A 12527-nucleotide genomic window follows, 5' to 3' on the forward strand; every position below is an offset into this window, starting at 1 on the left:
TACAGATGTGTACCACCATGCCCTGCTAATATTTTTTATTTTTCATTTTGTAGAGACAGGGTCTTGCAGTCTTGCCCAGGCTGGTCTCAAACTCCTGGGCTCAAGCAATCCTCTCATTTGGGAATACAGGCATGAGCTACCATGTCCAGCTACCTCTTATAATTGAGGAGGACCATGAAACTCCTTCTGGCTAGTGAGTTATGTCAGTAGTGATGTGTGTCACTTCTGGGACAGATCATTTCAATTTAAGTGTGAGAACTTCCAGAGCTTTCTTTTCCCTCTGTTATGACAACCAGCAGCACTCAAGATGGTGTTTGCTCCAACAGTTTGAGTCCTTAAGTGACTATCATTAGCAAAGCCCTGCTTGCCAATCCATACTAATTACCTATAATAAGTGAGAAATAATCTTCTGTTTATTAAGCCACTAAACTATTAGGGTTGGTAGTTACTGCAGCCAAACCTAGACTATCCTGACATATTAATGATAATGAATTAAACAGAATTCATTATCCAATCAATAACAGATGGAAACTGTATCTCCAAACTGGCACCAGAGTGATTAATGAGGGAAGTAGGTATTGGTCTTCCCCTTACCATATTTGACTGACAAAATGTTTAGAGGGATAGAATAGATCATTATTCAGCTTTCCAAACATAGATACATTTAAAGTCAAGCCTAAACCTAATTCCAAAGACGGGTATTCTGGTTATCTACTTATGCATAACATACCACCCCAAACTTGGGGGAGAAAAAAACTTTGTCTCATGATTCTGTGGGTTGACAGCTGGGCATTTTTTGCTTGGGCTCTCTGTGTAGTTGCAGTAAACTGGCAGCTAAGTCAGGAGTCAATGAAAGGTTCGAATGAGCTGAATGTCTGGGATGACTCATTAAAATGGTGGGCAGTTGAGGCTGACTGTTGGCTGGAAGTTCAGCTGGGGCTGGTTCTTCCTACTGTTTAGGCTTCTTACAACATGGTGGCTGATTCTATGAGGCAGCATCCCAAGTATTCTATGATCAAGGCAGTCATAGTGCCTGCCTAGATTCAAGGAATCTATAGCAATAGACTCTACCTCTTGAAGGATGAGTGGCAAGGTCACACTACAGAAGAGTATGTGGGAATGAGAGATATCCTATGGCCATCCCTCAGAAATGCAATCTGATACAATGGGCTTATATTTAAACTTCTGTATCTGAAGTAGTCAGATGCTAAAATTAGGAGAAATAAAATCTACCATATTGCTTAAATGATATGTTTTGGAATAAACTATTTAATACCACATATTTTTAAAAAGCTGATTTCCTCTAATTTTTAATTATTCCTTGATGTAAAGTAGTTAAGAAATCAGGATCTAACAAGATACTATTTTACCTACATGTTACCTTTCTTAGCATACAAACTTCTCAAGCTCACTTGTCTCTCTTTTATGATTACCTTCAGCTCCATTTTCACAAGTATCTATGATATAATTCAGTATGAGTTCAATAAAATTAATGATGACAGTTATGCCAGATAACTCCTGGACTTACTAAATTCTATGTTTACTTACTTTTACAAAATTTCAAAAACAATTGAAAATCAAAACAAATGAATGAAAGTAATCTTCAGTGCACATAATTGCTTCATGCAAGTAGTTTTTTCTTTTGTCTCTCTTGTGAATTACCAGTTTCCCCAAATTAATTGCCTTTTTGTCTGTCTCTCCAAATTGATTTAAATATCTCTGAAGTTAGGAAACATGTCTATTTTGTTCACTATTGCATTCTTTATGCCTAGCACATAGTGGGCACTAAGTAGCTGACCCTGCATATTAACCATATGTCTTAAGCTTACATGTACAGTATTGCATAAGTTGTTCCTTTTCTTTCACATACAAAATTTACTTTAAATACACCAACCCAAATATTCAGGTACTTCTGGCATATTTGCTATAGTGAGTATGGGTCTACCTTAATAGTTTAGATAAGTCAAGGTAAATATTGACAACAGTAACAAAGAATAAATTGAGACTGCTTATTAAGATCCTTTCAAAAATGACATTAATAACAAAAACTGTATTAAAGAGATAACTAAACATAATGCAGTATCTGGAAAAATATCGAGAACTAAGGGCATATTAATTATTTAGTGGAATAACTACTTTATGCATTAGTTTTCTCAAAAGCATGTTTCTATTTTGCTTACCTGCAAAGGAAGTAGAAGGCTCCAATGATAAGTGTTATTAGGACTGCCAACGCCATGAAAGCTTCAAACAGGTTATTTTTAGTTTGGATGCTGGAGCTTGGGAGAAAAACTTCTTCACAACGAGCTCCTGTATAGTTTTCAATACACCTACAGAATACAATTTTAGATAAAGAATTGCATTCTGTGTTTCATTAGCTAGTTTGGAAGAAAAACAGTTTCCAGATGACGTGAAGAAAAAAGGAGACTAATTTTCAGATTGTGAACGTGGAATAGACAGGTTTTCCTATAATGCTCACAGATCTACAGTTACAACAAAACAAATGCAAATTTGTTATAATAAAACAAATTTTTACTATCTTCTTTTTCCAGTTTTCCAATTGCTTAGGAACTCCAGAGAATTACAGAGTATGCAGTGTTTTTATCTTCTAGATTTTCAATCATATAAATGTCCATACTTTATCAAAAATTTACTTTTTGTTGTATCTGGTATAATGATCTAAATGCATTTTTCCTTAAAACTGCTAACTGATTATTCCAACCCCATTTATTAAATAATCAATCCATGACCCACTGTTTAACAGTGCGTTCTTTAACATATGTCAGATTTATATAAATAACAGCATTTATTTCTATTCTTCAATGATCTATACCATCTAATCTGAGGCCTTTGCCACACTGTTTCAATACTATTACTTTATAATATATTTGAATATCAGGTAGTTCTACTCCTTATTACTTTTTTTTTACAGAATTTTAAAAATATTCTCCACTGCCAACCAAATATTTTATAGCCAATTACCTGTAGCTCTCTAAAACTATATAACAAAGAACCATAATATTTGGTATTACCAATCATTCCTTTTTCCTTGTTAATATGTTCAAAGGATTATAAAACAGAGATTGATATAAATTAACAAGAATGACACTGTTTGGCACCAGATCAATTTCAACATAGTAGCATTTAAAATAAAAAACACTTTAATATTAACGAATATTTATAAAGCAACCCAAAAAGTTATGAAGTCAAGTTGGACAACACTATACTCAGCAATAATTCTGTGTAAAAAAGTGTATGTGTGTATAAAACCAGTTTGTTTTAACCAGATTTTGTCAAGAATAGAAAGGTTGATTCTACTAAATTAATTCTCTTCCTTATTCCTTTCCAGTTTAGGTAGGTATTTAGAAATTTTATCTCTGTTTCTTCCACCTTAGACTAGTAAGGATACAGGCCTAGAAAATCAACATGTGAATTAACTACTAGCTTTGACAACTAATGTGATAGTCTAATAAAGCAGTATACAAATAAATAAGAAAAAAGAATATCAAGATATAGCACAAAGGATCAATTTAAGTTAGATGAGCATATTAAAGATGTTTCATGAACTTCAAGTCCTACTCAATGTGAGGCAGTGATGTGATTGGTGATAGCTTCTAGGGGAGGTATCAGTTAAGCATAGCAGCAGTCTAGATTCTCTTAAACTACCATAAAGATAAGATTAAGGGGACATAGGGAAAGTAAGGATAGCATATCAGTGGCAAACTTAAATGAAAGTAAAAATATTTTGGAGGGCCAGGCACAGTGACTCACACCTCTACTCCCAGCACTTTGGGAAGCTGAGGAAAGAGGATCGCTTGGGGCCAGGAGTTCAAGATCCATCTGGGCAATACAGTGAGATCCTGTCTTTACAAAAAGTTAAAAAATTAGGCCGGGCATGGTGGCTCACACTTGTAATCCCAGCACTTTGGGAGGCCAAGGTGAGCAGATCACGAGGTCAAGATTGAAACCATCCTGGCACATGGTGAAACCCCATCTTTACTAAAAATACAAAGATTATCTGGGTATGGTGGTGCACGCCTGTAGTCACAGCTACTCGGGAGGCTGAGGCAGGAGAATTGTTTGAACCTGGGAGGCAGAGGTTGCAGTGAACCGAGATTGTGCCACTGCACATCCAGCCTGGTGACAGAGCAAGACTCCATCTCAAAAAAAAAAAAAAATTAGCCAAGCATGGTTGGTACCCATAGTCCCAGCTACTCTGCAGGCTGAGGTAGGAAGATTGCTTAAGCCTAGGAGTTTGAGGTTGCAGTGAGCTATGATCATGCCACTGCAGTCCAGCCTAGGTGACAGAGCAAGACCCTGTCTCAAAAAATATATATATATTTTAAAAATTATATAAATATATATTTAAATATATTATATAAATATATTTAAATATATTATATAAATATATATTTAAATATTAAATAAATATTTAAATATGTTATATATAAATATATATTTAATATTTAATTTAAATATACATTTAAATATATTTATATATAAATATATATAAATAAAATATATATATAGTGGAAATTACAATTTATAAATTTTAAATATAAATTACCAATTTTTCCATAGTTTAAGTCAGTTAAGCTGAGGAGAAAAAAGATTAGATGAAAATAATTTGTTTCTTTCTCTTCCAGCTCCAATTCCTACTTCCCAAAAGGGAAATGGAACACACACACACACACACACACACACACACACACACGCACCAGTAGAAAGTCCACATAGATACCACCATCACAATCTATCCATGTGCCACCACAAAATAAACACAGAAGGAAAGGGGCAGCATTCCACACAGTAAGAGAAACTGGGTGCTAAACGGTTTTCAAAAGTATCTTGAAAATAACAAAAATAAAATAAAACCCTTCTATAATTCCTCTATTTTTTAAAATAGAATTAAGTAGGCAACAATTATCTGTCACTGCTAAAGGTTTTTTAAGGAAAAAATTTAGCCATGAGAGCAATTCCTGTCACGCTTTTAAAATAACTCTCAAGTTTTTAAATAATGTTAAAGATGGGGTTCAGTTTCCATTCTCGAAAAAATAACCAGAACCATAGATAAGTAATCCTGAAATGAGATAGTATAATTATTTTTGATAAGGAAGATCTCTTTTAAAAGCTATAAACTCATTACTCATTACTTCAGGCTGTTCAAGTAAGATTGAAATTCAGGCCGGATACAGTGGCTCATGCCTATAATCCCAGCACTTTGGGAGGCTGAGGCAGGAGGATGGCTTGAGCCCAGGAGTTTGAGACCAGCCTGGGCAACATGGTAGAGACCCCATCTCTACAAAAAATAACAAAAATTAGCTGGCTGGTGGCACACGCCTGTAGTCCCAGCTACTCAAGAGGCTGAGGTGGGAGAATCACTTGAGGTGAAGGCTGTAGTGAGCCATGATTGCACCACAGCACTCCAGCTGGAACAACACAGTGAGATACTATTTCAAATAAAAATAAAAGAAAGAAAGAAAGAAAAAAGAGGCTGGGTGCAGTGCCTCACGCCTGTAATCCCAGCACTTTGGGAGGCCAAGGCGGGCGGATCATGAGGTCAGGAGATCAAGACCATCCCAGCTAACACGGTGAAACCCCGTCTTTACTAAAAATACAAAAAAATTAGCCAGGCATGGTGGCAGGTACCTGTAGTCCCAGCTACTTGCAGGCTGAGGCCAGGAGAATGGCGTGAACCTGGGAGGCGGAGCTTGCAGTGAGCCAAGATTGCGCCACTGCACTCCTGCCTGGGCGACAGGGCGAGGCTCTATCTCAAAAAAAAAAAAAGTAATTCAAAGAAGAAAAGATAAGCCAGCTTATATGACTAACCATAAATGTTTTAACTGGACAATAAATACTTTGAGTTGGAAGGAGTCAAGGGAGTGGTGTAAATACAAGTTTGTAATCAGATCAGGGTTTATGCAAATAGAAAAAGGCATACAAAGTAAACCAAGCAACACTAGGTTGTTCTATTGTCTTACAGCTGGGATAAAGCAATCACGTGCTCTTGTGGGAAAGTAGAAACCTGATGGTAATTTTAAGCAAATCAAAGGATAAACAATCTTATCACTGTTAGGTCAAACCAGAACCTAGGGAAAGGCAAAGACAAATTCAAATATTACATTACTATCCAGGAACTGGATTGGCTAATCTAAAAATGAATTTTAAAATTTCAGATATTTACCAAACAAAAAAGTAAACACTGCCTACCAATGACTGTGTACAAGGATTCTACTTTTAAAGCTCTAGCTCATTTATGAAAATGTTATGACTTCGGTGATGACACAATTATCAAATTTGAGGCAAACAGAATTAATCGACTGCTTCAAAAGTGAATGTGGGTTAAGTGGATATAGACAACTGGTAGTACTAGCACAGCATTTACACAAAACACAAAGAGGTCATGTTGCACCAGCATTTACCCAGAACTACGTAGCTCTCAGTCTTTATGTAAGTAACTCTCTTGCTAAATTACTTCTGAACCTTACTTCTGCACAGACTGCCAAGTAGCAAACAGTTGTGCCATCTAATGAGGTGAATACTAAGCAATAAGGGATCACTCATGTTTTCCTGGAATTGAAGATGGATGCTGGAATAGGTACAAATACTCCAGTAGGTGAGAAATTCCAGAATTCTGAATCCAAGTTACACAAATTTGTTTTCTGGCTGAAGACCGCCAATTATCTGCTCCCAAACACAGAAGCTACGTTGAGTACATTGACATGAAATACATTCATTCGATTCTATGGCACTGAAGGAAGCTGTTACAACATAGGAGGCCTTTCACATGAGTAAAATAAGTCAGTTTTTAGTCACGTAAACAAACAGCACCATTTAGCTCCAAGAAAGATTATTGGACTGTGAAATGGAAAAAACTGGTGTCTTCACCCTATTTCCATGCTTGTTGGCTATATGATCTTGGGCAAGTCACTTAAGACTCTGTAAAATCAAAATAACATCACGTGCTTTAACTATTTCCTAAGGCTAGTGTCAGAATCAAGCAAGAATGTCTGAAAGTGCTTTGAACACTGAAACACACTATACAAGTGTGTTTACGAGGAATAAAATACCTAAGAAAAATTATAACTAGAAAAGCTTAAGAGCATGGTGATCAATAAATGTGCTATAATTTCTCAGGAAAAAAAAACCCATGTTTACAATATTATAAAAGACTTCGCTAACCAAAGGGAGATGCAATGTCAGTGCCACTTCACTTGGGCTGGTCTATCCTGGAAAGAGAAAGTCTAATATTGGCATACATCAAATTTGGCTTCCACTTGACACTCTGTGTCAATCAAAGTTCAATTTGCAACTTATGAAAAATGGAAAAAAATAAATAAAAAATAAAACTATTAGATGTGTTCAATAAAACAACACGGGCTTGGATCCCTTTAATAAGTCAGCCGGGCGCGGTGGCTCACGCCAGTAATTCCAGCAACATGGGAGGCCAAGGTGGGCAGATCACAAGGTCAGGAGTTCAAGACCAGCCTGGCCAAGATGGTGAAACTCCATCTCTACTAAAAATACAAAAATTTGCCAGGTGTGGTGGCAGGCGCCTGTAATCCCAGCTACTCAGGAGGCTGAGGCAGGGAATTGCTTGAATCCACGAGGTGGAAGTTGCAGTGAGCTGAGATCACGCCACTGCACTCCAGCCTGGAGACAAAGCGAGATTCCGTCTCAAAAAAAAAAAAAATCCACAGCCATATGACAACACACAAATGTAGCCAAAATCCTATGAAACCCCTACCAGATTTTTATAGGCCAAGAAACAGTGAGAGAAGACGACTAGCTTCTGACCTTTGCATCTTTTATTAGCTAGTGCTATAAATGTAACTTTATTAAAGCCTTTATTAGATTCTTAATATGTAGAGATATTTAGCTAACATTCAATCTCACAACATTTTTGTTGTTTAACATCACATTTATATGACATTAGTACCATTAAAAACTGATAATTATTAGTACGTCAAATGTATTAGTAAATTTAAGTCCAGTTATGAAACAAAATCTTAGATTTTTTTTTTTTTTTTTGAGATGGAGTCTCACTTTTGTCGCTCAGGCTGGAGTGAAATGGTGTGATCTCAGCTCACAGCAACCTCTGCCTTCTGAGTTCAAGAGATTCTCCTGCTTCAGCTTCCTGAGTAGCTGGGACCACAGGTGTGCACCACCACACCCAACTAATTTTTGTATTTTTAGTACAGACAGGATTTCACCATGTTTCCAGGCTGGCCTCAAACTCCTGACCTCAAGTGATTCGCCTGCCTCAGCCTCCCAAAGTGCTGGGATTAGAGGTGTGAGCCATCATGCCTGGCCGCAAAATCTGATTCTTTTAAGATTGACTGTTACCCAGATAACTTATATGCTGAAATGAACTACATATTGTATCTAACAAACTACATATTGTATCTAAATGTACTACATGTTGGGTATAAATAAGTTTTCATAGAGAATAATCCATATTTGTCACTAGGAAGGATATTGTTTATAATTTCATTGTGAAGGACTATAATTTCTTAGCTTAAGTCAGTCACTGAAAATTGGAAACATTTTATTTACTAAAACTAGCTAAGGCACAGTGAATGAAGAAGCATGTTGAACAAATGGTGAGAGTAAGCAACAGTAGTGTAAACGCCTGACCCTCATTACTGAGTGTGTGCATTCGCTAGTCTTCTCCAATGGAGACTTTTTGGGGAAAACACCCATAGAATGCTGGTTGAGTCATGAAAGTACTGAGACAAAACTTTATAATTCGTTGATTTGCTTAATGTTGTCTTTTTTCTCCATATTAACAAAATATATGATTCAAGTCTTTACTCTCCTTACTTTGCTGGCCTCAAAAAATGATCAGGGAGGAAATCTAAAACTGACCTAAAAAATAAAGTCTAAGGCTGGGGGCAGTGGCTCACACCTGTAATCCCAGCACTTTGGGAGGCTGAGGTGGGCAGATCACGTGAGGTCAGGAGTTCGAGACCATCCTGGCCAACATGGTGAAACCCCGTCTCTACTAAAAATACAAAAATTAGCTGGACATGGTGGTGGGTGCCTGTAATTCCAGCTACTCAGGAGGCTGAGGCAGGAGAATCATTTGAACCCAGGAGGCGGAAGTTGCAGTGAGCCAAGATTGTGCCACTGCACTCCAGCCTTGGCAACAGAGCAAGACTCCATCTCAGAAAAAAAAAAGTCTAGTGCTGGGTACACTGGCGTGCAGCTGAGTGTGTAACATCTCAGTTACATGGGAGGCTGAGGTGGGTAGTTGGCTTGAGGCCAGGAGTTTGAGACCAGCCTGGGCAACATAGCAAGATCCCTGCCTCAAAACAAACAAAAATAAGTAAATAAAAAGTCTATTATATTAAAAAATCAGAAGAAAAAGTAAAACTACAAACAAAAAGTACATATATGTTTTTCTTAGTTTATCATTTTATGATACATATAGACTTGTGTATACAAAGTATCTATACATAGAAATTGTTACGTGTCAATTTTTCCTTTCTTTTAAGTAACAATTTCAATAAATATAAAATTATGTTTAAATATTATAAATAATATGTTAATGGGCCTTTCCATTGTAGAAGTGTTTCACTGTTCATGTTTTGGTAAAACTTTAAGGGTTCAGGACCATAAACCAGGAACAGCTGGAAAGACTTACACTCTTAAATCACCAGACACTCAATTAAACCACAGTTCTCAACGGACAGTATTCATGCTGGCATCTTACCTTCCCAGGCTTCAGGTCTCAACAACCTTCTAATGCAGGGAAAATCTCATGCCCCAACTTGGAATAAGACAAAGAGAAGCCAGCATCAGTTCACTTCCTGACAAAAGAAGTTAAGTATTAGAGCTGGGCAAAAGTCACAGTTGTTACTCTGCATGGTATTCCTATGTAGAAAATGAACTCTTACTGATGACATAATGGAGTATTTGCCAGCTCCCTTCCAAAGAAAATAATGGATGATACAGTAATCAAAAGGATAACCAAAATTTGGAAGCAAATGCATAATTTGGTATAACTTCATTGTATAAGAAGGAAATGAAAAATCTTTAGAGTATATGTTGCCTTTCATTAGCCTTCAGCTTCTTTGAACAGCAATGAGCTAACCTGAGTTAGTTCTGAAAGGTAGTTTCTACTCTTGGATATGTGACACAAATCAGTAAGACAAACTCAGGTAAAGAAAAGTAGACCTCAGAGAGAAGGTAAGTATGTTCCCATAGTTTCATCACCATATCCTGCCATGTGTGCTTATTGTAAGCATAGTGATCTGGCAAAATGTGAGGGTTAAATAAAATTTATACTCTTTTTAAGTTTCATTCTAAGCATGGTGAGGTCAAGAAAGATGTATCAGTTGTTACTGCCAAGAACACTAATGAAGAATCTTTATCAGAAGTAAGGTTACTAAAATAAAAAGTGTTAACAAAATGCATAGCTAAACAGAAGAGTTGTTTCATGCATTTTAAACTGTTCTTTTATTATAAGCTTCAAGGCTGCTATTTCCATGCTTTAAGGTGTTTCTAAAGATCAATCTAATTCTTGATGTTTAAAAGCATATGGTATGGTGCCAAAAGTCAAAGTAAAGAGGACTTTGTTCTAATTAATATCGCAGAGACATTCTGAACTTTGTTCTTTGAACTACAACCTTCTACTAAATTTACAGATGAAAAGGCAAAGTCTTATCTAATAAGGGTGCCAAGAGCCAGTCTATCTTAACCATTTGATCTTAAGAAAGCCTTAAAAATTTCTGGGATTAATAAAACAATTAATAAAATCCTGGCAACTCCTTTTGAAAACTGAGTTTAGTAAAACACATAGCAAGCTCCAGCAAAATTGCTGAGAGACCAAAATACAATTGAGACAACACGTCCAATGTAGAAGCACAATAAATGTTGGTTTTCAAATTATAAGTGAAACTCAACCTTAATCATTTTACTTTCATATAACTAGCGTTTCACATATTATATGTTTGTACTCTTAAACTGCTTCTCTTAAATAGATTTCAGTCTTTGTTTTATCACCTGACAAATTATAATTCCACCTGTTGAAGGCTGGGGCTGCTACTATTGTAGACAGGGGACAGAGCTGGGTCTCAGCCTAGGCAGCAGGGATGGTCCCAGGTCTGAGTCTGTGACTGTATGGGCAGGTATTGGTTGGGAATGACCCTCAGGGAGGGCCCTGGTGAAACCAGACCTTACCAAGTCACTCTGGATAATTATTCCAATGGTAATTCTTTACCAAGTTAAACCTCCTCCCATCACAGAGTTTCACCTCCACACTGTGCAATGTTTGGCTCTGAAGTGATCCTCTGGATGGGTCACAAGATGCATGGAGGAAAGTGAGACAGCAAGAAAAGGCCTCATCTAGCTAGGGATGCAGGGATAGGTGAAGACAAACTGCCTGCCCCCATGCTTGCTCTGAGAATCTCGTAAGTTCCAGCTGAAATGTTAAAAGATTAGGGCCTGGCTGACCTTGTGTCTAAGTTGGCCAAGAAGTCAAGGATTGCTTCCTGGATTGTTCTCTAAAGAAAGACTGAGGCAGACAACAGAAAAAGATGACCAGGTGTCCTGTCAAATGCACCTTTCTGGGTTATCTGATTCTATAAGTACCTGCGATTTTCACTGTCTTCGAGCTATTTTACAACTCTGTAAATTGTAGAAAACTTATGCTAATGCAAATGAATTTTGTCCAGTATAATACAACAGATTGCCCTGTGGATACCGACTAGTTTCATATCTATTTGTAAATTCATTTCAACATGTCTGATTACCTGTACATATGTGTGTGGTTTGAATTCTCCGTTAAGCCAGTTTTTACATCTATTGGTTCCCTCATTAATCAGTTCCTTATTAACTGTAAAAACAATACGGGTTTTAGTTTTTATAGTTTGACCATCTCATGATCTTTGTAGAAGGTGATATAGATCTATCCCTATTGGGTGAGAGATGACAGAGAATCTGGTTATACTTTTTTAAAAATTGTCTATTTTCTTTTAGCTCAAATCAATTAAATATGTTATGCCCACTGGGAAGGAGAACACCTCTTTGATTTTGGGCCAGAGAGATTTTGTGTTTCTGTGTTTACTCTTGACCTGTGCCAAACTTGTACACATGAAGCTGTAAGCTCTGTCTCTATGGGTCCAAAATTCAGAAAGGCCTATCCCTCTCATTATGTGAGGTATAATATCCTATCTACAAAGGATATTATTAATTACAGTATAATGTCTCTTAAATTCAAGGAGCTCTGTTCTTATTGACTTATAGAGATAAATAAGTTCTTATGTAATTTGAATATTCTTAAAATTCCCAGAAAAAGGAAATTGGACTTCTAATGCTTTAAATGTGCTAAACTCAAATTCTTCTCACCAAAACTAAGAAATATTTTTTAAAAATCTAAGTTCATAATAACAGTAAAATTATGAACAGTGCCACAATAAACATATGTGTGCATGTGTCTTTATAGCAGCATGATTTATAATCCTTTGAGTATATACCCAGTAATGGGATTGCTGGGTCAAATGGTATTTCTAGTTCTAGATTCTTGA

At 36.6% G+C, this 12527-nt stretch overlaps 1 protein-coding gene across 2 annotated transcripts in view; it reads right to left on the bottom strand.

Annotated features, from left to right (window-relative positions):
* NRG4 (neuregulin 4) overlaps window positions 1–12527 on the bottom strand; it is a 118968-nt gene that overhangs the window by 24326 nt on the left and 82115 nt on the right. For both annotated transcript variants that reach the window (XR_003120230.1, XM_025390495.1), the window contains exon 4: window positions 2181–2327. Coding sequence is in view for 1 of the 2 variants with exons in the window: in XM_025390495.1 (XP_025246280.1) it covers window positions 2181–2327 (147 nt within the window). In the remaining variant the exon portion in view is untranslated. The remainder of the gene's footprint in view (window positions 1–2180; window positions 2328–12527) is intronic.

The sequence above is a fragment of the Theropithecus gelada genome, chromosome 7a (genome assembly GCF_003255815.1).
Source record: "Theropithecus gelada isolate Dixy chromosome 7a, Tgel_1.0, whole genome shotgun sequence".
Taxonomy (NCBI): domain Eukaryota; kingdom Metazoa; phylum Chordata; class Mammalia; order Primates; family Cercopithecidae; genus Theropithecus; species Theropithecus gelada.